The sequence below is a fragment of the Mobula hypostoma genome, chromosome 7 (assembly GCF_963921235.1).
Source record: "Mobula hypostoma chromosome 7, sMobHyp1.1, whole genome shotgun sequence".
Classification (NCBI taxonomy): domain Eukaryota; kingdom Metazoa; phylum Chordata; class Chondrichthyes; order Myliobatiformes; family Myliobatidae; genus Mobula; species Mobula hypostoma.
Genome location: NC_086103.1, coordinates 182004696 through 182028265, shown reverse-complemented (window position 1 = coordinate 182028265; position 23570 = coordinate 182004696). Strand labels below are relative to the sequence as shown.

The following is a 23570-nucleotide window of genomic DNA, read 5'->3' as shown; positions in this document are numbered from 1 at the left end:
TTAACAGGTGTCATTCGTTCATTAGCATAGCTAACGTTATTTAAACTAGCTGGCCGGCTGCTAAGGAGCTACTCTATTGCAGACATCCCACCTCTCCTGTAGGTCTCCCGCAAATTGATGGTGCTACCTCCCTGAAATGAGTTTTTGCAGGGTGGGATGTCTGTGAACTTGAAAACAAACCAACAGCAGCAAGACATGTTCTTTCCCACCCACCCACCATCACACACAGAGACAGGCCTCCAACCTCCAGTCCTTGGCCCTAGACTCGCAGATACCCGGCGAAGAACTTCCAAACCGCGGCCAGGACTCTCACACCCAATCTTTTTGGCTTGTCGACTTTGGTCTTCAATAATTGGGCTTCTTACTTCTTGACTCTCCGCGTTCTGGACTTAAACCTCCAGATCACTGAGCCAGGATCTGCCAAACACAGATTTGCCGTTTAGCCTCAACTTCCATACTAGTACTCCGGTGACCTGCGGGGGCCGGACTGCCCTCGTATAAAACTTTGGTTGGCCACCCTTCTAGTATTGTGTGTAGTTCTGAACACCACATTACAGGAAGACCAGTCCAGCTCTGCATTTGATTAACGTCCCATTGTAACCATGTTCACAGGGAGAACATACGAAACTCCTTACACTGAGCAGAAAATTGCACTGGGGTCAATAGCACTGTAATAGCATAACACTAACCACCACACTACTGAGCCACCCTCAGTTCTGGCCACCCCGTTACAGGAAGGGGGACGTACAAACTCCTTACAGAACAGCAGCGGAGATCAGGATTCAACTGGGGTGTTAGATCTGTGAGGCAGCAGATCTACTGGAGTTTAGAAGAATGAGGGGAGACCTCATAGAAACATTTCAAATGTTGAAAGGCATGGACAGAGTGGATGTGGCAAAGTTGTTTCCCATGATGGGGGAGTCTAGTACGAGAGGGCATGGCTTAAGGATTGAAGGGCGCCCATTCAGAACAGAAATGCGAAGAAATTTTTTTTAGCCACAGGGTGGTGAATCTATGGAATTTGTTGCCACGGGCAGCAGTGGAGGCCAAGTCATTGGGTGTATTTAAGGCAGAGATTGATAGGTATCTGAGTAGCCAGGGCATCAAAGGTTACGGTGAGAAGGCGGGGGAGTGGGACTAAATGGGAGAATGGATCAGCTCATGATAAAATGGTGGAGCAGACTCGATGGGCCGAATGGCCGATTTCTGCTCCTTTGTCTTAGGTCTTATGGTCTTATGATTGTCCTGGTGCATTGCTCAATAATTAGACCAGATTTCTGCAAGGCACTTATTACTGGCCTTCCAAAGTAATCTGTTGACAAACTTCAACTCTTTTAGAATGCCACTGCTAGGCTTTTACAAATCCAGCTTGAGGGAGCAGATCACTCCCATCCTAGCTACTCTGCATCGGCTTCCTGTATCTTTCAGAATTGATTTTAAATTCCTCTTACTTGTTTTTAAAGCTCTTAATGATCTGAGACCAGAGTAAGTCACAGAACTGCTTTTGTTTTCTAATCCTATTCGAGCTCTTGGATCTTCTTCTGCCAGTCTCTTAAATTTAAATAATCTCCCTCAAAAGATAATTGGCAGCTCAGCTTTTTTTGAACTACATTGCTAAACTGTGAACTCTACCTAAAGCTATAAGGGATGCAGATTCAGTTGTCACTTTTAAACGCCAGCTCAAAACCTATTTATTTAACCTTGCTTTTAACTAACATCTTTTTGTCTTTTAGGTGGTATGTGCTTTCGGGCTTTTGTATCTTCTGCCAGATGGGAGCGGGGAGGAGAAAGAATGTCTGTGGTTGGTGGGGTTGATAGGATATCAGGAATTAACCTGTTATTAGGAGGCCCGGGGAAAGTTTGGGGTCCCAGCTCAATAAGGGTTTGACCAGCCTCTCCTATATCCTGTATTACAGAAGAGGTTCACCAGGATGCTGCCTGGATTAGAGAGTATTGGCTGTCGGGAGTGTTTGGACAAATTTGGATGGTTTTCCCTGAAGTGGTGAAGGCTGCGGGGAGACGATAGAATTTTTCTAGGATGATGAGAGGGGTAGAAAAGCCTGTATCTTTTACCCCAGGGTTATAATGTCTAATACCAGAGGGCATGCTTTTAAGATGAGAGAGTTAAGATGTGTGGGGCAAGTTATTTTTTTTTTTAAGCACAGAGTTGGCTGGAATGAGCTGCCATGGCTGGTGATGGCGGCATTAAATAGGCTCTTCAAGAAGAATATGCAAGAAGAGGAGGGATATGGACATCTGTAGGCAGACAGGATTAGTTTATCTTGGCAACATGTTCAGTGTAGACTGAATGGGCCAAAGGGCCTGTACCTGTGCTGTACTGTTCTATGTTCCGTGGGGTCTGAATCAGGTACAACTGTACTTGGCCTGTTTCCAGATACCAAAGATCATTTCCAGTTGGGCAGTAATATGCATTATCACTCGTATCTGGGCACCATCTGCTCTTTGAGGACACTCTGTGGCAAGGAATCCCACTGACAGACTTTGTCCTCTCTGAACTCCAGTGCCAAACCCAATCCTCTCTGGACCCCAATCTACCTCATTACATAGAAACATAGAAACATAGAAAATAGGTGCAGGAGTAGGCCATTCGGCCCTTCGAGCCTGCACCACCATTTATTATGATCATGGCTGATCATCCAACTCAGAACCCAGCCTTCCCTCCATACCCCCTGACCCCTGTAGCCACAAGGGCCATATCTAACTTCCTTTTAAACATAGCTAATGAACTGGCCTCAACAGTTTGCTGTGGCAGAGAATTCCACAGATTCACCACTCTGTGTGAAGAAGTTTTTCCTAATCTCGGTCCTAAAAGGCTTCCCCTCTATCCTCAAACTGTGACCCCTCGTTCTGGACTTCCCCAACATCGGGAACAATCTTCCCGCATCTAGCTTGTCCAATCCCTTTAGGATCTTATACGTTTCAATCAGATCCCCCCTCAATCTTCTAAATTCCAACGAGTACAAGCCCAGTTCATCCAGTCTTTCTTCATATGAAAGTCCTGCCATCCCAGGAATCAATCTGGTGAACCTTCTTTGTACTCCCCCTATGACAAGGATGTCTTTCCTCAGATTAGGGGACCAAAACTGCACACAATACTCCAGGTGTGGTCTCACCAAGGCCTTGTACAACTGCAGTAGTACCTCCCTGCTCCTGTACTCGACTCAGACTAATTACGAACTCAGACTAATACATCGAGTGGCTCCTGCAGGGAGGTGCCTCCAACGAGTTGGGCACTGAGTGCATGTTTGTGGTCTTCTGCTCCTGTAGCACATCCACTTCAAGCAGCGACATGGCTTGGCACATCTAGTCCATCCTGAATTGTTATTCTGCCTGGTCGCACTGACCTGCACCCAGACAGAGCCCTCCATACCCCTCCCATAAGACCATAGACCAAAAGACAACGGAGCAGAAGTCGGCCATTCGGCCCATCGAGTCCGCTCCACCATTTTATCATGAGCTGATCCATTCTCCCATTTAGTCCCACTCCCCCGCCTTCTCACCATAACCTTTGATGTCCTGGCTACTCAGACACCTATCAATCTCTGCCTTAAATACTCCCATCCATGTACCTATCCAAACTTCTCCTAGGTATTGAAATCTGCATGCACCACTTCCACACTCTCACTACCCTGAGTGAAGAAGTTCCCCCTCAGGCTCCCCTTAAACATTTTGTATTTCACCCTTAACCCTTGAACTCCAGTTCTAGTCTCACCCAACCTCAGTGGGAAAAACACCTGCTTGAATCTTCCCTGTCTATAATCTTCATCATTTTGTATGTCTATCATAGACTTTAGAGGAATTTAAGTTCTTTCTTGGCAAACTAATTTAATTCAGAGCCATTGTGAAGAAGACAGTGCTAAACATACAAAAGTTTTATTTGGTCCTGAATATACATTAATTAACGGATTATATAAACTACATTGCGTAAATATTACAACAGAAAGCTCACAACAATAACACAATTAACAAAGACATTGCTTAATTCTAACTCTAGTATCAACAACATCAAAGCAAATAAGGCTCAGTATCTTGGCTCAGTGGGTTAGACAGCTGGGTATGATCCAGAAGGTTGTGGGTTCAAGTCCCCCTCCACAAATGTTTTCCCAGAAACATCAATTAAAGGATGTGGAAACTTTAGAGAGAGTGTAGATGACATTTACCAGGATGCTGCCTAGATTAGAGAGCACGTCTTATGAGGGTCGGTTAAGCAAGCTCGTGTTTTCATTTCCCTGTGTTACAGTCCAGAGTTGCAGCTCAGATCATGGATCCAGAGTCTGGAGCTGAAACACAGAGCTGGGGAACATTTCCACAAACCTTGCTGTTTCACCACAATCTCTGTCCATCCAATCAGAGGGAAAACAGGTTAATGTATTTTAGTTGGTTGGGATAAGAGAGTAAGAAATAGAACATGTTGGTGAAAGAGTTTGATTCATGCATTATTTGTGGTCTAGCTGAAGGCTGAGAAAGGATCAATCTTGCTAGACCAGGGGTTCCCAACATTTTTGATACCATGGACTAATGCCATTAAGGGGTCAATGGACCCCAGGATGTAAACCCCTGTGAGCGAGACTGACCTCTCACCAAGACTAATGTAGAATGAAGATGATCATAAGATATAGGAGCAGGACGAGGCCTTTCAGCCCAGAGTCTGTCCACCATTCCCTCATGGCTGATTTATTATCCTTCTCAGCCATATCCTCCAGTCTTCTCTCTGTAACTCCTGACACTCCCTTGGCCAAAAATAACAACTTTTTATTCTTTTCCATAGATGCTGCCTGACTGCTAAGTTCCTCCAGCATTTTGCATGTGTTACCCTGGATTTTCAACATCTGCAGCATCTGTTGCATTTACATACCTATCAATACTTGTATAATTTGTTGGTCTTGTATGTGAGTCACCTCTCAACCATCAGGCTCTTGAACCAGAGGGGATAATTACACTCGTCCCACCACTGAACTGTTCCTGCAACCTATGGACTCACTATCTCATGTTCTCATTAAGGAAGGCACAGGAACATCAGGACCCACACCACCAGGTCCAGGAACAGTTATTATCCCTCAAGCATCAACCTCTCGCTCTGAAAGGGATAGCTTCACCAAACTTCACTCACCCCAACACTGAACTGTTCCCACAACCTGTGGACTCACTTTCAAGAACTCTTCATCTTATATTCAATAGTCACTGCTTGCTTGCTTGTTTGTTTGTTTATTTATTTACTTATTTTAGTATTTGTAGTTTGTTGTCTTTTGCATGTTTGGCTGCTTCTCTGACCTGCTGGGTACAGTCTTTCACTGATTCTCCTGTGTTTCTTGTATTTACAGTGATTGCCCACAAGAAAATGAATCTCAGGGTAATGTATAGTGACACATACATGCTTTGACAATAAATTTACTCTGAACCTCTGCTTTAAATATACTCAATGACTTGGCCTCCATTACCGTTCATGGCAATGAATTCCATAAACTCACTACCCTCTGGCTAAAGCTGAGACAGTGTTCATTAGGCAACACACAGAAAACGCTGGAGGAACTCAGCAGGTCAGGCAGCATCTATGGAAACGAACAAACAGTTGATATTTCGGGCCGAGACCCTTTATCAGGAGGGGAAGGGCATTAGGCAAGTTCTAGCACACAGAGCCAACACTCACAATAAAAAACAACTTCACATTTCAAGATTAATGAGCAGGTAGGTATTAAATCAAGGTTAACAATAGTTGAAGACATTTCACAGTTTTAAGCATAAGCAGAAGATACTCCTGAAACATATTCTATGCTAGTGAGGTATGACAGTTTCCCTTTAAGAACCTTTACCTTTAAGTGGTTCGGACGATAATGGTCAGTTGAACACAGAGAGACCACATCACCCTCAGTGATGACAATTGAACGGGTGAATGTAGAATGTGTTGCAACATTTCAGATTTGTTAAGGCACAGCAGATGTGCATGTTATGGTTACTGGGACATTGTTGAGGAATGAGTGCACCTCATGAATCTCCTGTCAGCAGAGCAGGTGCACATGGTGGGACAGAAAACAGTGTGTCCGTGCTTGAAGAAGCATTTCATTCCGGGTCCCATTCATCCATCGCCTTAAATGTTCACTCCTTCACCACCAGTGCACGGTGCTGGAAATGTGTACAATCAATGCAGTACAGTAACTACCAACAGCCTCTCCCAAGCCCAGAACTCCACTGACCAGGTTTGCAAGTGCCATTCTCAGTGTTTTGCACACAGATGAGGGGGGTGGGGGGGACTTTCCTGAAGAAATGGATTTCTCTCAGGGAGCTGAGAGATGTTGAACATCTTCTCCAAATCCTGTGGACATCCCATTCTTGGATACATTCTAGCCTACATTTTCTAAACTCCAAGAGAATTGGAGATTTGGTACAAGTGGGGGGGGGGAAGGGCCAATGTTTCTGCTGCTGCCTGTGTGTCAACGGGGCAGGGGGCGGGAGCTTTGGAGCTCTGATGTTACTGTCATTTATACTTTGGAGTTTATTTTTTCGTGGATGTCTGAGAAGAGTAAGAATTTCAAGTTGTATACATTCTCTGATATTAAGTTGAAACATTTAGGGATCAGTTAGCTGAAGTCAATGTTTAATGACAGTACAAGAGGGAGTAATGAGTTTGGACGTTAGACAGGGAATTTTCTACAGTCAGGATCCCTCAGGATGGATTAGGAGTACAGGAGACAGCAAGTCACTCATGGGAACAGTGCATTCTCCATTTTGTGACAACAGAACCCTCTGCCCTTTCTGACAGGCGGACTTGTAACAGGTTAGGGAAAGGACCTTTTCTGGTATCTCATCTAACATCCAGTGTTGAGCATGTCCTCAGAAAGCCTGTGTGCACTGCCTCACATGCTGGCGGATGGTGACACATCCATGATAGCTGACGCAACGTGGCATGTTGGACAACTGGCTCATCTTGCCCGAGGTGGGGTCAATGCAGAGAACTCGGTCCGTGCCTTCTGCCAAAGCGTCTTTTCCTCCCAGGACATAGACCATGCCACCGCAGACCGTCAGTCCACTGTTCTCCTGTGAAAGAAGAGATCAATTTTGTTTTAAATCTATTGTCACCCAACATTCCCACGCCATCACGGGAGAATATACTGACTGGTTGCAGCATGGCCTGGTATGGAAGCGCCAATGCCCTTGAACAGAAAAGTGAAGTTCAAAGAAAATGTATTAACAGTCAACAGTACATCACCGTATACAACCCCAAGATTCATTTTCCTGCGGGCATATACAGTAAATTCAAGAACCATATCAGAATCAATGAAAGATTGCATCTAACAGGACGAACTAATGACCAGTGTGCAAAGGACAATTACTGTGCAAATACAAGACAAAAAAGCCTACAAAAAGTAGTGGATACGGCCTAAACCATTGCAGGAAAAGCCCTCCCCACCCATTGAGCACATCTGCAAGGAGCACTCTTGCAGGAAAGCAGCATCCAGCATCAAGGAACCCTACCATCCAGGCCATGCTGCCATCAGGAAGGAGGTACAGGACCCTCAGGACCCACACCACCAGGTTCAGGAACAGTTATTACCCCTCAACCATCAGGCTCCTGAACTTGGATAACTTCACTCATCCAAACACTGAACTGATTCCACAACCTATGGACTCAACAACTCATGTTGTGTGGGCAAGTGGCCAAGTGGTTAAGGCATTGGACTAGCGACCTGAAGGTCGTGAGTTCGAGCCCCAGCCGAGGCAACGTGTTGTGTCCTTGAGCAAGGCACTTAATCACACAGTGCTCTGCGACGACACTGGTGCCAAGCTGTATGGGTCCTAATGCCCTTTCCCTTGGACAACATCGGTGTCGTGGAGAGGGGAGATTTGCAGCATGGGCAACTGCCGGTCTTCCATACAACCTTGCCCAGGCCTGCGTCCTGGAGAGTGAAGACTTTCCAGATGCAGGTCCATGGTCTCGCAAGACTAACGGATGCCTTTACTTACAACTCACGTTCTCAATACTTATTGTTTATTTATTTACTATTATTATTATGTCTTTTCTCTATTTTATATTTGCACATTTGGTTGCCTTTTGAACATTGGTTGTTTGTCCATCTTTGTGTGCAGTTCCTATTGTATTACTTTCTATTTACTGTGAATGCCCACAAGAAAATGAATCTCAGGGTAGCATATGGAGACATAACTGAACTTTGATAATATATTTACTTTGAACACTTCCCAGTTCTTTGTTCCCTCCTGCTTATTACAAAACATGTAAAAGTATAATGGAAGTAAAACAAGAGCTATACAAGAGGGAAGGGTTCGATTGATATTTGTTCATTCGTTATGTGCTGTGTCGAATGACGTAGGCAACCATGGTTTTTCCAGGACCACGCTTGATCGTGGCTGATCTTTCTATGTAAGTGGTTTGCCGTCGCCTTCTTCTGGGCAGTGTCTTTACAAGACAGGTGACCCCTGCCATGATCAATACTCTTCAGAGATTGTCTGCCTGGCGTCAGTGGTCGCATAACCAGGACTTGTGACGTGGACCATCTGCTCGTACGACCATCCACCACCTGCTTCCATGGCTTCATGTGACCCTGAGTGCCACACCTTGCCCAACGATGACCTGCAGGCTAGTAGAGGGAGGGAGCGCCTTACACCTACTTTGGTAGAGAAGCACCTCCACCCCTTAGAACAGGTTAAAAGGTGGAGACAACATCATGGACCGATAGGCCTGTATTGTGCTGACTGTTCTATTTACCCTCAAATTGGTTTGATCAGTCTTGGTGACCTTACCAGAGGTCCTGGAACACTGGTCAGCACTGTCCAGACGCCCTGCTTTACGTTGTACTTGTACACTGATTCCATCAGCCCTCCCATAACGTAGAATGAATCGTTCAGGCTCACGGCGTTGATGCACCTTTGAGCAAAAGGAGTCGACGTTGTAAAAGTCCATTCGTCCTTCAGGGGGTCGTAGCTTTGTACCTACAAAATGAATACATGGAGTACGTTCAAAAAGGTGTATCTGGATTTTAGTAAGACATTTGGAAAGGATCCCCATGGTAGTCAACAGGCACAGCATCCAGGAGGTGTGGATACAGAAGTGGCTTGCCCACAGAAGGCAAAGGGTGGTAATAGATATTGAGTGGATTTGTAGAGGGTGGTTCCTATAGTGACAGAGTCTAGGACCAGAAAGCACACCCCAGAGCAGAGGATGCCCATTTAGAACAGAGGTAAGAAGGGATTGCTATAACCAGAGGCTAGGGAATTCATTGCCTCATTTAAAGATTAAAGATTAACCTTATGGTACAGCTATAGCATGTGTGGTACGTTTTCTTTTAGTGGGGGGAGTCCAGGACCAGAGGGCACAGCCTCAAAATAGAAGGACGTCCTTTTAGAACAGAGATGAGGAGGAATTTCTTTAGCCAGAGGGTGGAGAATCTGTGAAACTCATTGCCACGAAAGGCTGTGGAGATCAAGTCACTGGGTATATTTAAAACAGAGGTTGATAGGTTCTTGATAAGTCAGGGTGTCAGATGTTACAGGGAGAAGGCAGGTGGCAGGCAGTTGTACAAGGCCTTGTTGAGACCACACCTGGAGTATTGTGTGCAGTTTTGGTCCCCTAATCTGAGGAAAGACATCCTTGCCATAGAGGGAGTACAAAGAAGGTTCACCAGATTGATTCCTGGGATGGCAGGACTTTCATATGAAGAAAGACTGGATCAACTAGGCTTATACTCGCTAGAATTTAGAAGATTGAGGGGGAATATTATTGAAGCGTATAAAATCCTAAAGGGATTGGACAGGCTAGGTGCAGGAAGATTGTTCCAGATGTTGGGGAAGTCCAGAATGAGGGGTCACAGTTTAAGGATAAAGGGGAAGCATTTTAGGACCGAGATGAGGAAAAACTTCTTCACACAGAGAGTGGTGAATCTGTGGAATTCTTTGCCACAGAAAACAGTTGAGGCCAGTTCATTGGCTATATTTAAGAGGGTTAGATATGGCCCTTGTGGCTAAAGGGATCAGAGGGTATGGAGGGAAGGCTGGTACAGGGTTCTGAGTTGGATGATCAGCCTTGATCATACTGAATGGCGGTGCAGGCTCGAAGGGCCGAATGGCCTACTCCTGCACCTATTTTCTATGTTTCTATGGGGTTGAGAGGGATAACAACTCAGATGTAGTGAAGCAAACTCGAGGGCCAAATGGCCCAATTCTGCTCCGATTTCTATACTTTTATGGAGAGTTTTCGTCCTGGAGTTTGCTGACTAATGGTGGCCACAGCCAGCTGTTCTGAGACCTCTGCTCTTTGTGATTTTTACAAATAACTTGGATGAGGAAGTGGAAGGGTGGGTTAATAAGTTTGTAGATGACATGAAGGATGGCGGAGTTTTGGATGATGTAGAAGGCTGTCGAGCTGGGCTGAGGAGTGGCGGGTGGAGCTCAGTCGGAGAAGGGTGAAGTGATTCACTTTGGAAGGTTGAATTTGGAAGGGAGGACACAGGGATAATGGCAGGATTCATCACAGCGTGGAGGACTGATAGTGATGGAGTGGTAAGCATGACTCCTTTCCAGGTTGTTGTCCCAGGTTCAATTCCTGGCCATCGCAGGCTGTGGGGTTTAAGGGTGGAATGGTGGCGTACCGGTTAGTGTAATATTTCACAGTATCAGCTGTAAGATCAGGGTTCAATTCCTATCCCTGTCTTTATGGAGTTTGTACATTCTCCCTGTGACCACGTGGGTTTCCTCCAAGTGCTTCCGTTTCCTTCCACATTCCGAAGACGTACAGGTTACGGGTTAGTAAGACGTGGGCATGTTATACTGGCACTGGAAGCATGGCGACACTGGTGGCCTGCCCCCAGCACACTCACGACGCGAAAAGTCCCATTTCACGGTGTGTTTAGATGTTTCTCTGCACGTGACAACTAAAGCTAATCTTTACCCAACTGTCTTTTCCCCAGTGCTGGCGAGTCCAAAACAAGAGGACACAGGTATCAGATAAGAAGGTAGAGATTTAAAAGAAACCTGAGAAGTAACATCTTTACACAGAGGGTGCCTGTGAGTGGTTGAGGCAGGTCCAACTGTAGAACTTCAGAGGCAGTTGGAACAGATTTATGAAAGGCAGGAGCATGGAGGGTTGTTGGCTGAAGACGGACAACTAGAACAAGCGGGGTGTTGCTGTGGCTGGAATAGACTGGTTGGCCTGAAAGGTCTGACTCCATACTGCATTTCTTGATGACTGATGATTCGAACATTGCAAGTTGAAAGTCAAAATGTCCATTTAGAATGTCAAACCAGCATAGGACTGATACGATGCAGGGCGGGGTAATAGGAAGCGTAATGAAACAAGAGGGCTCGAGGAGTACCAGCATTAGAGTTAGGATAATTGCATGTGGGTAGTGAGAAGTTGGATTTAGGAGATTCAGCTCAACGGGAAGGAAGGCAAATGCAATGTTAGTATTCATTTTCAGAGGACTGGAATATAACAGCAAAGGTGTAAAGATGAAGCTTTATAAGGCATTGGTCAGACGATAGTTGGAGTATTGCGAACAGTTTTAGCTCCCTTATGTAAGAAAAGATATGCTGGCATTAGAGAGGGTCTAGAGAAAGTTCACGAGAATTATCCCAGGAACGAAAGGGTTAATATATGTTGAGCATTTGATGGCTCTGGGCCATCAAATATTTGAAAGGCTTAGATAGAGTGGATGTGAAGAGGATGTTTCCTGTAGAGGAGGAGTCAAGGACCAGAGGGCATGACTGCAGGAAAATGCTGGAGGAACTCAGCAGGTCATGCAGCATCCGTGAAGGGGAATCAACAGTCTACGTACATTTCAGGCTGAGACCCTTCATCAGGACTGGAAAGGAGGAGGGAAGACACCAGAATAAGCTAGGGGGGAGGGAGGGGAAGGAGTACAAGCTGGAAGGTCAAATCACAAACAAGAGAAAACCTGCAGGTGCTGGAGATCCGAGCAACATATACAAAGTGCTGGAGAAATGCAGCAGGTCAGGCAGCATCAATAGAAAAGAGTAAATGGTCAACGTCATCAGGACTCATCCCAAAATGTCGACTGTTTTCTCTTCTCCATAGATGCTGCCTGGTCTGCTGAGCTCCCCCAGCATTTGTGTGTGTGCTTAAGCTGGAAGGCGAGAGCTGAAGTGAAGAGGTTGGGGGTGAGAAACTGGGAGGTGATGGGGGGAAAAGGTAAAGGGCTGGAGAAGAAGGAATCTGATGGAACAGGAGAGTGGACCTTGGGAAAAAGGGAAGGAGGAATGGCACCAGGTGATAGGAGGGTGAGGAGAAGAGAAGTTGTAAGTGGGGAGTCATGGTGGGGAATGGAAGAAGATGTAAGGGTGAGGAGTAAAATTTTACACTCCATTCTTAGCTTGAGCCTCTTCCTCATTGGTCCCTCCCAGAACTGTATCCACACCGAGATCATAGAAGGAGGAGATCCCGAGTACTAGTTTTTGAAGGGAAGGCTTGTGTCTTACCTTGTTGGAGTTCAGTTTATCACTGAGCGCTCCGCCAATGACGTGGACCTTGTTTAGACAGGCAGTTGCTGCCGCTGAGCTGACAGCTTCTAGTAAAGGAGCCCGGTATCTCCAACAGTTCAAGGTAGCATTGTAGCATTCGACACCGGACATTCTGCTGAATCCATTAAAACCGCCCACAGCATAGATCTGCACAGGTAGAGAGACAGGTAAAGTTCAAAGTATACACCTCACCATATATTACCCGGGGATTCATTGTCTAGTGGACATACTTAATAAATCTGGAGAATAATAACTATAACAGAATCAATGAAAGACCACCCAACCAGGGCGTTCAACCAGAATGCAGAAGACAAAAAACTGTGCAAATACAAAAGAAGAAATATTAATAATAAATAAATATCAAGAACTTGAGATGAAGAGTCTTTGAAAGTGAGTCCACTGGTTGTGGGAATAGTTCAATAGACAATAGGTGCAGGAGTAGGCCATTCAGCCCTTCAAGCCAGCACCAGTTCAGTGATGGGGCAAGTGAAGTTGAGTGGACTAATCCCCTTCAGTTCAAGAATCTGATGGTTGAACTGTTCCTGAACCTGGTGGTGAGAGTCCTGAGGCTCCTGTACCTTCTTCCTGATGGCAGCAGCAACAAAAAAGCGTGGTCTGGGTGGTGATGGACGCTGCTTTCCTGCAACAGCGTTTCATGTAGATGTGCTCAACGGTTGGGAGTTTAGTATTGGTGTGCGGGACGTTATCTTCTCTGGTTTAGGAGCCTGATAGTTGAAGGCTAATAACTATTCCCGAACCTGGTGGTGTGGGACCTAAGGCTTCGGTACTCCTTCCTGTTGGTAGCAGTGAGAAGACAGCATGGGCTGAAAGGTGGGGGTCCTTAATGAAAGATCCAGTTTTCCTGGGACAGTGCTTCACCACCTTCCTCCCTCTCCTAGGACACGGAACCAAACTTGGAGATTAATTTCTGGGAAGGTACGACGTATTTAATCTTAACCTTCCCTGTCGACCGCAATTGTTAGCAATATAAACAAGGAGATTCTGCAGATGCTGGAAATCCAGAGCAGCACACACAAAAGGCAGGAAGAACTCAGCAGGTCAGGCAGCATCTTGCAGGGGAATGAGCAGTTGACTTTTCAGGCTGAGACCCCTCATCAGAAATGGAAAGGAAGGGAATAGAAGCCAGCGTAAGGTGGGGGGCGGAGGGGGCACTGGTTCTTCTAAGCTGTGCGGCAGTAACTGAAATGCTCCCGCGCACATAGCCTTTGTTGCCACCCAGCTGGAACTGAACACTGCTCGAAAAAGTTACAAACCATGAAATGATTTTCTTTGTGGCACCCTATTCCATTATTACCTTCAATTAAAATAAAAAGCATCTTACTTTTCGATTTTCATTCTAAGTATTCATAGTATGCATATTACAAAAAATACATTTAAAGAGCCATGCGGTTTTAAGGCTGTGTAAAAATTTCCTGCTCAGGGCAATGGTTGGTTCGCACAGCTGTGAAGACATTAGAGGGAATGCTGGGGGTGGGGGGCAGGGGGGTGAGGGAAGGGAAGGAGTACAAGCTGGCAGGAACAGGTGAGGGGGAAGGGGTGATAAAATGAGAAGCTGGGAGGTGACAGGTGAAAAAAGCAAAGGACTGAAGAAGAAGTAATTGTTGGCATTAGTAGCTTGAAGAAAATGGCCTTCTTTAGGGAGGGCACCAAGTATAGGAGTTGGGAGGCCATACTTGGAGTATGGCGAATAGTTGTAGACACCTTGTTGACCTATTTATTTATTTGTTTGTTTAGCGATACATCACAGAACAGGCCCAGCAACCCACCTATATAACACTAGCCTAATTTGTTCATTTGTTATGTGCTTTTTCATCATGTGATGTAGGCTATCATGGTCTTTCCATGACCTTGACTGTTCCTGGCAAATTCTTCTACACAGGTGGTTTGCCATTGGCTGCTTCTGAGTAGTATCTTTACAAAACAGGTGACCCCAGCCATAATCAATACTCTTCAGAGATTGTCTGCCTGGCGTCAGTTGTCGCATAACCAATTATAGGGCAATTTATAATGACTAATTAACCTACTAACTGGTACTTCCTTGGACTGTGGGAGGAAACTGGAGCACCTGGAGGAAACCCATATGCACATGGGAAAAAACGTACAAATTTTCTTGCAGAGGACACCGGACTTGAACTCCAGACTCCAATGTCCTGAGCTGTAATAGGACCATGTGAACCACTACAGTACCGTGGTGCCCCAACACATGTCATTGGAAAGATGTAATTAACTGGAAAGAGTGCAGAAAAGATTTATGAAGATTTTACCAGGATAACAGCACCTGAGTTATAGGGAGAGGCTGGCCCGGCAAGGCCTTTATTCCTTAGGATGTAGGAAAATAAACCTGACAGAAAAGTTTTAAATGATGAGAAGCACACATAAGGTGGACAGTAACCATCTTTTTCCTCAGCTAGGGGACACTAAAGCTCAGGGACATTGGCTTGGCATCAGAGGGGAAAGATTTCAAAAGGGCCTCAGGGGCAACTTTGTCACCTAGAGGGTGCTGAGTATATGGAATGAACTGCCAGAAGAAGTGGTTGAGGTAACTACAATATCATCATTTAAGAAGCACTTGGAATGGTACATGGAAGGGAGGTCTTCGAGAAATATGGGCTGAATGCAGGAAACGGGAACTGGGTGAGCACCAAGGGTTCAAGGGCTTATTGGGCCGAAGGGCCTGTATATGTTCTGTTTCGTTTTATCACTCCAAGTTTATTGTCATGGGCATACATACCCAAGATGTACGTTCCATTTCTGAGATAGGGTTAAGGTTGTACAGGTCGGTTCAGGAACTGAACGGTTGAAGGGAAGTAGCTGTTCTGGAAGCTGGTTTTGTGGGACTTCTGGTTTCTGCACTTCCTGCATGATGGCAGCAGCAAGATTAAGGCTTGACCCAGATGGCGGGCACTCCTGGTGATTGATGCCACTTTCTTGTGGCAGCACCTCCTGTGGACGTTGTCTAACTCTGTGATTCCAAGTCAATGTGATTGAGTCTACGACACATCCTTCCTGCATGACAGGTCCCTATTCACTGTGTTTCTCTCAGATAAGTTACCCTGCTCTTATCAGGAGAAATTGCTGTAGTTCAAGTCGTATGTCTTGCCACCCCCACTATTTGAAAGCTTGTTTTTGGGAGTAAGCTGATAGTTTGCTGTGAGCCCAGACGTACTGGGGTACCGCGGTAGCGCAGCAGTTAGTGTGGCACTATTACACTTCGAGACAGAGTTAAGAGTTCAATTCTGGAAGTGGTCTGTACATTCTCCTCGTGGAATGTGCGGGATTTCTCCAATTGATCCAGTTTCCTCCCGCAGTCCAAAGACATACTGGTTAGTAGACTAATTGGTCAATGTAAACGGCCCTGTGATTAAGCTAGGGTTAAGACAGGGGTTGCTGGGCCAGGCAGCTTTAAGGGCTGGAGAGGCCTATTCCACACTGTATCACTGAGTAAATATGTCCTGCTTTGTCTCCAAGTCACTATCAACTGACAGACAGCAAACAAAATCTATCAGTGAAAGCTACAAATGACGTTTGACTTTGGCCTTCTGGAGGATTTCCAAACCTTCACTGCCTATATACCAAGAACTCCTTGGCATTACCTGTAGGCCGGCAGGTTCCAACTTTCAAGAGACAAGAGAATGCTGACGCTGGAATTTGGACGCTGGAATGCAGATCAGGCAGCGTCTACGGAGGGGAATAAGCCGTCAATGCATCAGGCCGAGACCCTTCATCGGGACAAACAGTGCCTGAACCAGGTCTCAACCTGAAACGTTGACAAAGGTCGCCAACATTTGATGTCCTCAGGAAGCTACAGAAATTCAGCACGTCCCCATTACTCGCACCAATTTTTAATTGATGCACCACAGAAAGCATTCTGTTTGGATTCATAACCGGCTTGGCATAGCAACTGCTCAGCACGTAACCGCAAGAAACCACAGAGGGTCGTGGACATATCTCAGCACACCAGCCTCCCCTCTTTACTTCTCGCGACCTCAGTAAAGCAGCCAGCCCACCACAGACATTCTCCCCTCTCTACCCTCCCTTCGGGCAGAAGATACAAAAGCCTGAAAGCAAGCTCATGGACTGCTCCTATCTCACTGTTATCAGACTGTCGTATGATAAGATAGACTCTTGGCCTCATGATCTACCTTGTAATGATCTTGCACTTTATCTTTTACCTACACTGTTATTATTTTACCTTATTCTACCTCAATGCATTGTATAACGATTTAATCTGTTCGAACAGCATTCAAGATGAGCTTTTTACAGTATTCTGGAACATCTGACAAAAATAAGCCAAACAAAACAATCATTTCCCCCCACTTCCTGCACAGGTGCTGCTCGACCTGCAAAGTTCTTCCAGCAGATTGTTTCTGATTTCAGTTTGAAGCTCTTTGTTTGAAGCTGATCCCTTCAGCTTCTATCATTCCATGACCTTAAACACCTCGCATAACTCACATGTACACCCGTTGGCCACTTTATGATATGATGGACTGTTCTGCTGTGCAGTAGCTCATCCACTTCAAAAGTTCAACACACTGAGTGCTGAGATGCTCTTCCACACACCACTGTTGTGACATGTGGTTATCTGAGTTACTGTCTCCTTCCTGTCAGCTTGAACCGGTCCGGTCATTATCATCTGACCTCTCTCATTAAGAAGCTGTTTTCACCTACAGAACTGTCACTCACTAGATGTTTTTTTTCTTTGCTTCTCACAATATTCTCTGTAAACTCTAGAGACCACTATGCATGAAAATCCCAGGAGATCAACAGCTTATACGTAAACCACCCTGTCTGGCACCAAGAATCATCCCACTGTCAAAGTCACTTAGATCACATTTCTTCCTCATTCTGATATTTGGTCTGAACAACAGCAGAACCTCTTGACCATGTCTGCATGCTTTTATGTATTGAGTTGCTGCCACATGATTGGCTGATTAGATACTTGCATTAACGAGGTGTACAGGTGTTCCTAATAAAGTGACCACTGAGTGTATGTCAAAGTCAAAGTAAATTTACAATTAAAGTACATACTGTGTATGTCACCATATACAACCCTGAGGTTCATTTACTTGCAGGCATTTACAGGAAAATAAAGAAATACAATAGAATTTATGTAAAACTATACTTAAAGACTGCTAAATAACCAACGTGCAAGAGAAGGCAAATTGTACAAAATACAGTATTAAAAAATAATGCCAAGTACACAAGTTGTAGAGCATGTAGGTATTCAGAGTTGAAAAAATGAAGTTATCCACGCTAGTTCGAAAGCCTAATGCTTGTAGCGTAATAACTCTTTCTGAACCTGGCAGTGTCAGACCTAAAGCTCCTGTAACTCCTGCCTGATGACAGCAGTGAGAAGGGAGCATGACCTGGATAGTGGTTAGGCCTTGACGACGAATGGCGTTTTACTGTGGCAGTGCTCCCTGTAGATGTGTCAGTGGTAGGAAGGGCTTTGCCTGTGATAGATTGGACTGCATCCACCACGTTCTGGAGACCTATCCATTCCTGGGCATCGAGGTTTCCACACCAGGTCATAATGCGAACATGATAAAAAACGCTGATTGCAATTTATTTAAGACCTCATGACAGCTGAAGGAGAATGAGGGGAGATTTGAGAGAGGTGTACAAAGTTACTAAGGATATAGATAGGGTAAAAGCAAGCAGGCTGTTTCCACTGATGTTGGGTGAGACTAGAACTGGAGGTCATAGGTTAAGGGTGAAAAGTGAAATATTTAAGGGAACCTGCTGGATAGCTTCATTCAGAGGGTGATGCAAATGTGGAATGAGCAGCCAGCAGAAGTGTGGATGCCATTTCAATGGGAATGTTTAAGTTTGGACAGGTACACAGAGGGAGGCTATTGATGGGTTATGGTCCAGGTGCAGGTCGATGTGCGTCGGCAACATGATAGTTTGGCATAGAGTAGATGGAACGAAGAGCCTGTTTCTGTACTATAGTGACGAATAAAAAATCTCCTTGAGCCTGGTGGTACGTGTTCTCAAACGTTTGGGTCTTCTGCCGATGAGGGAAGGGGGCAGAGAGAAAATGACCGGGGGTGGGGGGGGGGGTCTTGTTGTGGATGCTCTGCTATTTTAAATGGAATGAATTATAAAAACTGAGAGGAATTCCATGATGAAGATTATGAAAACTCGGGAATTCCATGAAGAAGACTGTGAAAACTCAGGGGTGGGTAAACCGAACCATGATACAGACTGACCACAGTCCATCTAACTAATGGGATGGATGCTTCTTTGACACAGAGATGGGGTGGCCACCAGTTACACCAATACCATGCAAGTTACACAAATACCACAACCCACCCAGCCAACACATTTTTCGTCCCTCTTCCCTCTGGGAGAAGGCTCAGGAGCTTGAAGACTCGTACGGCCAGATTTGGGAACAGCTTCTTTCCAACTGTGATAAGACTGCTGAATGGATCCTGACCCGGATCTGGGACGTACCCTCCAAATATCTGGACCTGCCTCTCGGTTTTTTTTTTGCACTACCTTACTTTCCATTTTTCTATTTTCTATTTATGATTCATAATTTAAATTTTTAATATTTACTATCGATTTGTAATCCAGGGAGCGGGAAAGCGCAGAATCAAATATCGCTGTGATGATTGTATGTTCTAGTATCAATTGTTTGGCGACAATAAAGTACAAAGTATAAGTGTAAAGTTGAGGAGTCCTACCTTGCCGTGTAAGGCTACCATTTTATGCCTCCATCTTCCTTTATTCAGAGGTGCCACTCTCAGCCAGACATTGAGGAGGGAATTATACATCCACACGTCCTTGCTGTACAAATGTCCACCTGAATATTCCAAAAAAAAAACTACGTTGGAATTGCAAATGGTTTATTGGCAGTTAATCTGACTAACAATTCCAGTTCTCACCCCACCCCCCTCTATCTTTAACCTCCTTCACTGCACCTTAAAAACTTTAAACCACTTTTTATAATGCTGTTTACATTGTAAATACATGCTGGTATTTATGTACCTGTGCACATTTTATTCCATATCCAAACTTTAACTTCTAACTTATTTTATACTATATATTCTTTATAATTTTTGAATGTTGCCATTTTTTTGTTGCACATTGTGATGTGGGATACAAATTACAATGTGAGATAGAAAAGGTTTTTTTTAAAAAGGGCAATGGTATGATAGTCATGGGGGATTTCAATATCCAGATAGATTGGGAAAAAACGATGTTGGTGCTGGATCCCACGAGACATTTTGTAGAATGCCTTCGAGATGGCTTTTTAGAGAAGATTGTCATTGAGCCCTCTCAGGGCAAGGCGATTCTGGATTGGATGTTGTGTAATGAACCAGAATTGATTAGGGAGCTTAAGGTAAAGGTATGCTTAGGAGGCCATGATTATAATATGACGAAAGTCACCCTGCAATTTGAGAAAAAGTAGATAAAGTCAGAAGTATCAGTATTGCAGTGGTGTAAAGGGAATTACAGAGGCATGAGAGAAAAGCTGGCCAAAGTTGATTGGAAGGGGACACTAGCAGGGATGATGGCAGAACAACAATTGCTGGAGTTTCTGGGGCAATTCAGAAGGTGCAGGATTGATACATCCCAAGGATGAAAAAGTATTCTAAAGGCAGGATGACACAACCATGGTTGATAATATAGCAAAAACTATTAGGATGTTAAGGGAACTCAGAAACCCACAGAAGGCAACTAAAATGCCATAAAGAGAGAAAAGATGAAATATGAATGTAAGCCTGCCAACAGTGCAAAAGAATATACCAAATGATTTTTCATTTGTAAAGAGTAAAAGAGAGGTGAGAGTAGATATTTGACTGCTAGAAAATGATACTGGAGAGGCAGTCATGGGAGTAAAGGAAATGGCAGATGAACTTAATAAGTATTTTACATCAATCTTCACTGTGGATAACACTAGTACTTTGCCAGAAACTCAAGTGTCAGCACGCAGAAGTGACTATAGTTGCTTTTACTAAGAAGCTGCTTGGAAAGCTGAAAGGTCTGAAGGTAGATAAGTCACCTGGATCAGAAGGATTACACCTCAGGTTTCTGGAAGAGGTTGCTAAAGAGATTGTGGAGGCATTAGTAATGATCCCTTCAGAATCACTAGATTCTGGAATGGTTTCGGAAGACTGGAAAATTGCAAATGTCACTCCATCCTTTAAGAAGCAAAGGAGGCAGAAGAAGGAAATTATAGGCCAGTTAGCATGACTTAAGCGGTTGAGAACATGTTGGAATCCATTATTAAGGATGAGGTTTTGAAGTACTTGGAGGCACATGATCAAATTTGTGAAATTCAGCATGGTTTTCTAAAAGGGCAAACCTTGCCTGGCAAACGTGTTGGAATTCTCTGAGGAAATAACAGACAAGATAGACAAAAGAGAGTCAATGGATGTTATTCACTTAGACTTTCAGAAGGTCTTTGACAAGGTGCTGCACATGAAGCTGCTAAACAAGATAAAAGCCCACGGTGTTACAAGAAAGATACTAACATGGATAGACAATTGGCTGATAGGCAGGATGCAAAGTGTGTGAATAAAGGGATCCTTCTCTAGTTGGCTGCAGGTGGAGTGTCACAGGGGTCTGTGTTGGGACAACTTCTTCTTGCTCCTCCAGTTTTCTGTTTTTATTTCAGGTTTCCAACATTTGTGGTCTTTTTTTCCCTCTTTCGTATATGTAGATACATGCCAAAACACACTCCCATGTCTGTGCTCCAATACATTACCATATTTATAGACACAGAATAAGATTAACTTTCACACATGCATATTAATGAAGCAGGCATTACTTACTGTACTGTTGCCACTAAACAACAAATGTCAGAAATAAAAGATACAAGAGATTCTGCAATGCTGGAGATTTTGAGTCAAATACACAAACGTGCTGGAAGAAATCAGTAAGTCAGGCAGCATCTATGGAGGGAAATATTTCAGGCTGAGATCTTTCACCAATCCCGATGAAGGATCTTGACCCAAAATATTGACTGTTTACTCTCCAGCACCAGTCATAGTCATACTTTATTGATCCCTGGGGAAATTGGTTCAAGATGTACCAGCTGTAAGATCGTAGCTCAATTCCCACCCGTCTGTAAGGAGTTTGTACATCCTCCCAGTGACCATGTTGATTTCCTTTGGGTGCTCCCGTTCCAAAGGCAAACAACTTAAAAGTTAGGGAGTTGTGGAGGTGTTATGCGGGCACTGGAAGTGTGGTGACACTTGCGGGTAGAGCCCGGCACCACCTTGCTGATTTGATTTGATGCAAACGACACGTTTCACTGCATGTCTCCATGCAAGTGTGACAAATCCGCATAAACAGAATGTCAGGGTGGACTCCCTTAATGGACAATGCGGGTATGACTTTGTTTAATGTGACGAGGCTGGTGCACAGCCAGTCACGACATGGTCCTTGACAGATCAAGGTCAGGGACCAGTGGCATGGAATGCAAGACAAATGGGGACATTGCTGGAACTAGGGGACATTGCCTCAAGATTCAGGGGAGAAGATTTAGGACGGAGATGAGGAGAAACTGTTTTTCGCAGAGAGTGGTGAATCTGTGGAATTCTCTGCCCAGGGAGGCAGTTGAGGCTTCTTCACTAAATATATTTAAGAAACAGTTAGATAGGTTTTTACATAGTAAGGGAATTAAGGGTTATGGGGAGAAGGCAGGCAAATGGAGCTGAGTTTACAGACAGATCAGCCATGATCTTATTGAATGGCAGGACAGGCTCGATGGGCCGGATGGCCGACTCCTGCTCCTATTTCTTATGTTCTTATGTTCTTCACTGCTACAGCCTTCCTCCACCTTCACTGTCGCTGTGATGCGTTATCATCTTCCGCCAGCTCCACCGTTGAGGTTTCCATTGTCGGGGAACTCTCCCTTGACCTACCACCATGGGTGGCCCTACCAGGACCTAAGCTCCAGGCAGTATCACTCTCTGCATCTCAGGAAACTCACAAGTCTTTCCACCGAGACAAGGTGACGACCCTCGGAGAATTCAAAACCATCACCCTCTCGAAACATTTACATATCAGCGCAGAGCAAGACTCACACATACACGTGTGTAAGCAGTAATTGCTGGCTAGATTGAGTACACCCGTGGTTGATCCTGACCGACAGAGGCCTCATCATCACACAGTAATATATTCATATAGGCATGCTCCAAGGCGTACACTCTGACCTCCTGTGGCCAATGAGCGTATGTTCATGGTCTCCTACTGCTGTAAGGGCAAGCTTTCTGCTTCCAAAAGGGCAAGATGAGGGAACACAAACCAATTCTAAGAGGGATCAGAAGTGGAGAGAGGGAGCAATTTCAAGTTCCTGGGTGTCAAGATCTCCGAGGACCTAACCTGGTTGCAACATATACTGATGCAGCTATAAAGAGAGCAAGACAGGACATGCATTTCACAAGGAGTTTGAGAAGGTTTGGTTTGTCATCTCAAACACTCAAAACTTCTACAGTTGTACTGTGGGGAGCATTCTGACTGGCTGCATCGTAGTCTGGTATTCTGGTATGGAGTGGGCTGGGGGGTGGTTACGGCACAAAATTGAAGTTGTAGAGAGTTGTAAAATTGGTCAGCTCCATCATGGGTATGAGCAACCATAATATCCCAAACATCTTCAAGGACCAGTGCCTTGGTAGGCAGCGTCCATTGTTAAAGACCTCCACCACCCAAGGTATGCCTTCTTATAATGGTTACCATCAGGGAGGAGGTACAGAAGCCTGAAGGCACGCACTCAGTGATTCAGGAACAGCTTCTTCCCCTCTACCATCCGATTCCTAAATGGACATTAAACCCATGAACACTAGCTCACTAGTATTTTAATTCTATTTTTGCACTACTTATTTTTCATATATACTGTTATTCAGTTTTTTCTATATTATCATGTATTACATTGCACTACTGCCACAAAGACAACAAATTTCACGACATCTGCTGCTGATATTAAACCTGATCCTGACTCTGCAGCCCATCCACTTCAAGGTTCAATATGTTGTGAGTTCAGAGACGCTCTGTTGCACACATGTGTTATAACAGGTGGGTATTTGAGT

The 23570-nt window shown here is 44.7% G+C and overlaps 1 protein-coding gene across 3 annotated transcripts in view; it reads right to left on the bottom strand.

Moving 5' to 3' along the window:
- Positions 1–3883: 3883 nt before the first annotated feature.
- LOC134349791 (kelch-like protein 24) overlaps positions 3884–23570 on the bottom strand; it is a 34577-nt gene continuing 14890 nt past the window's right edge. For all 3 annotated transcript variants that reach the window (XM_063054668.1, XM_063054667.1, XM_063054666.1), the window contains 4 exons: positions 19218–19336; positions 12466–12654; positions 8776–8964; positions 3884–7053 (listed from right to left, as the gene is read on the bottom strand). In XM_063054668.1, coding sequence (XP_062910738.1) covers positions 6850–7053; positions 8776–8964; positions 12466–12654; positions 19218–19336 — 701 coding nt within the window. In that variant the 3' untranslated portion in view covers positions 3884–6849. The remainder of the gene's footprint in view (positions 7054–8775; positions 8965–12465; positions 12655–19217; positions 19337–23570) is intronic.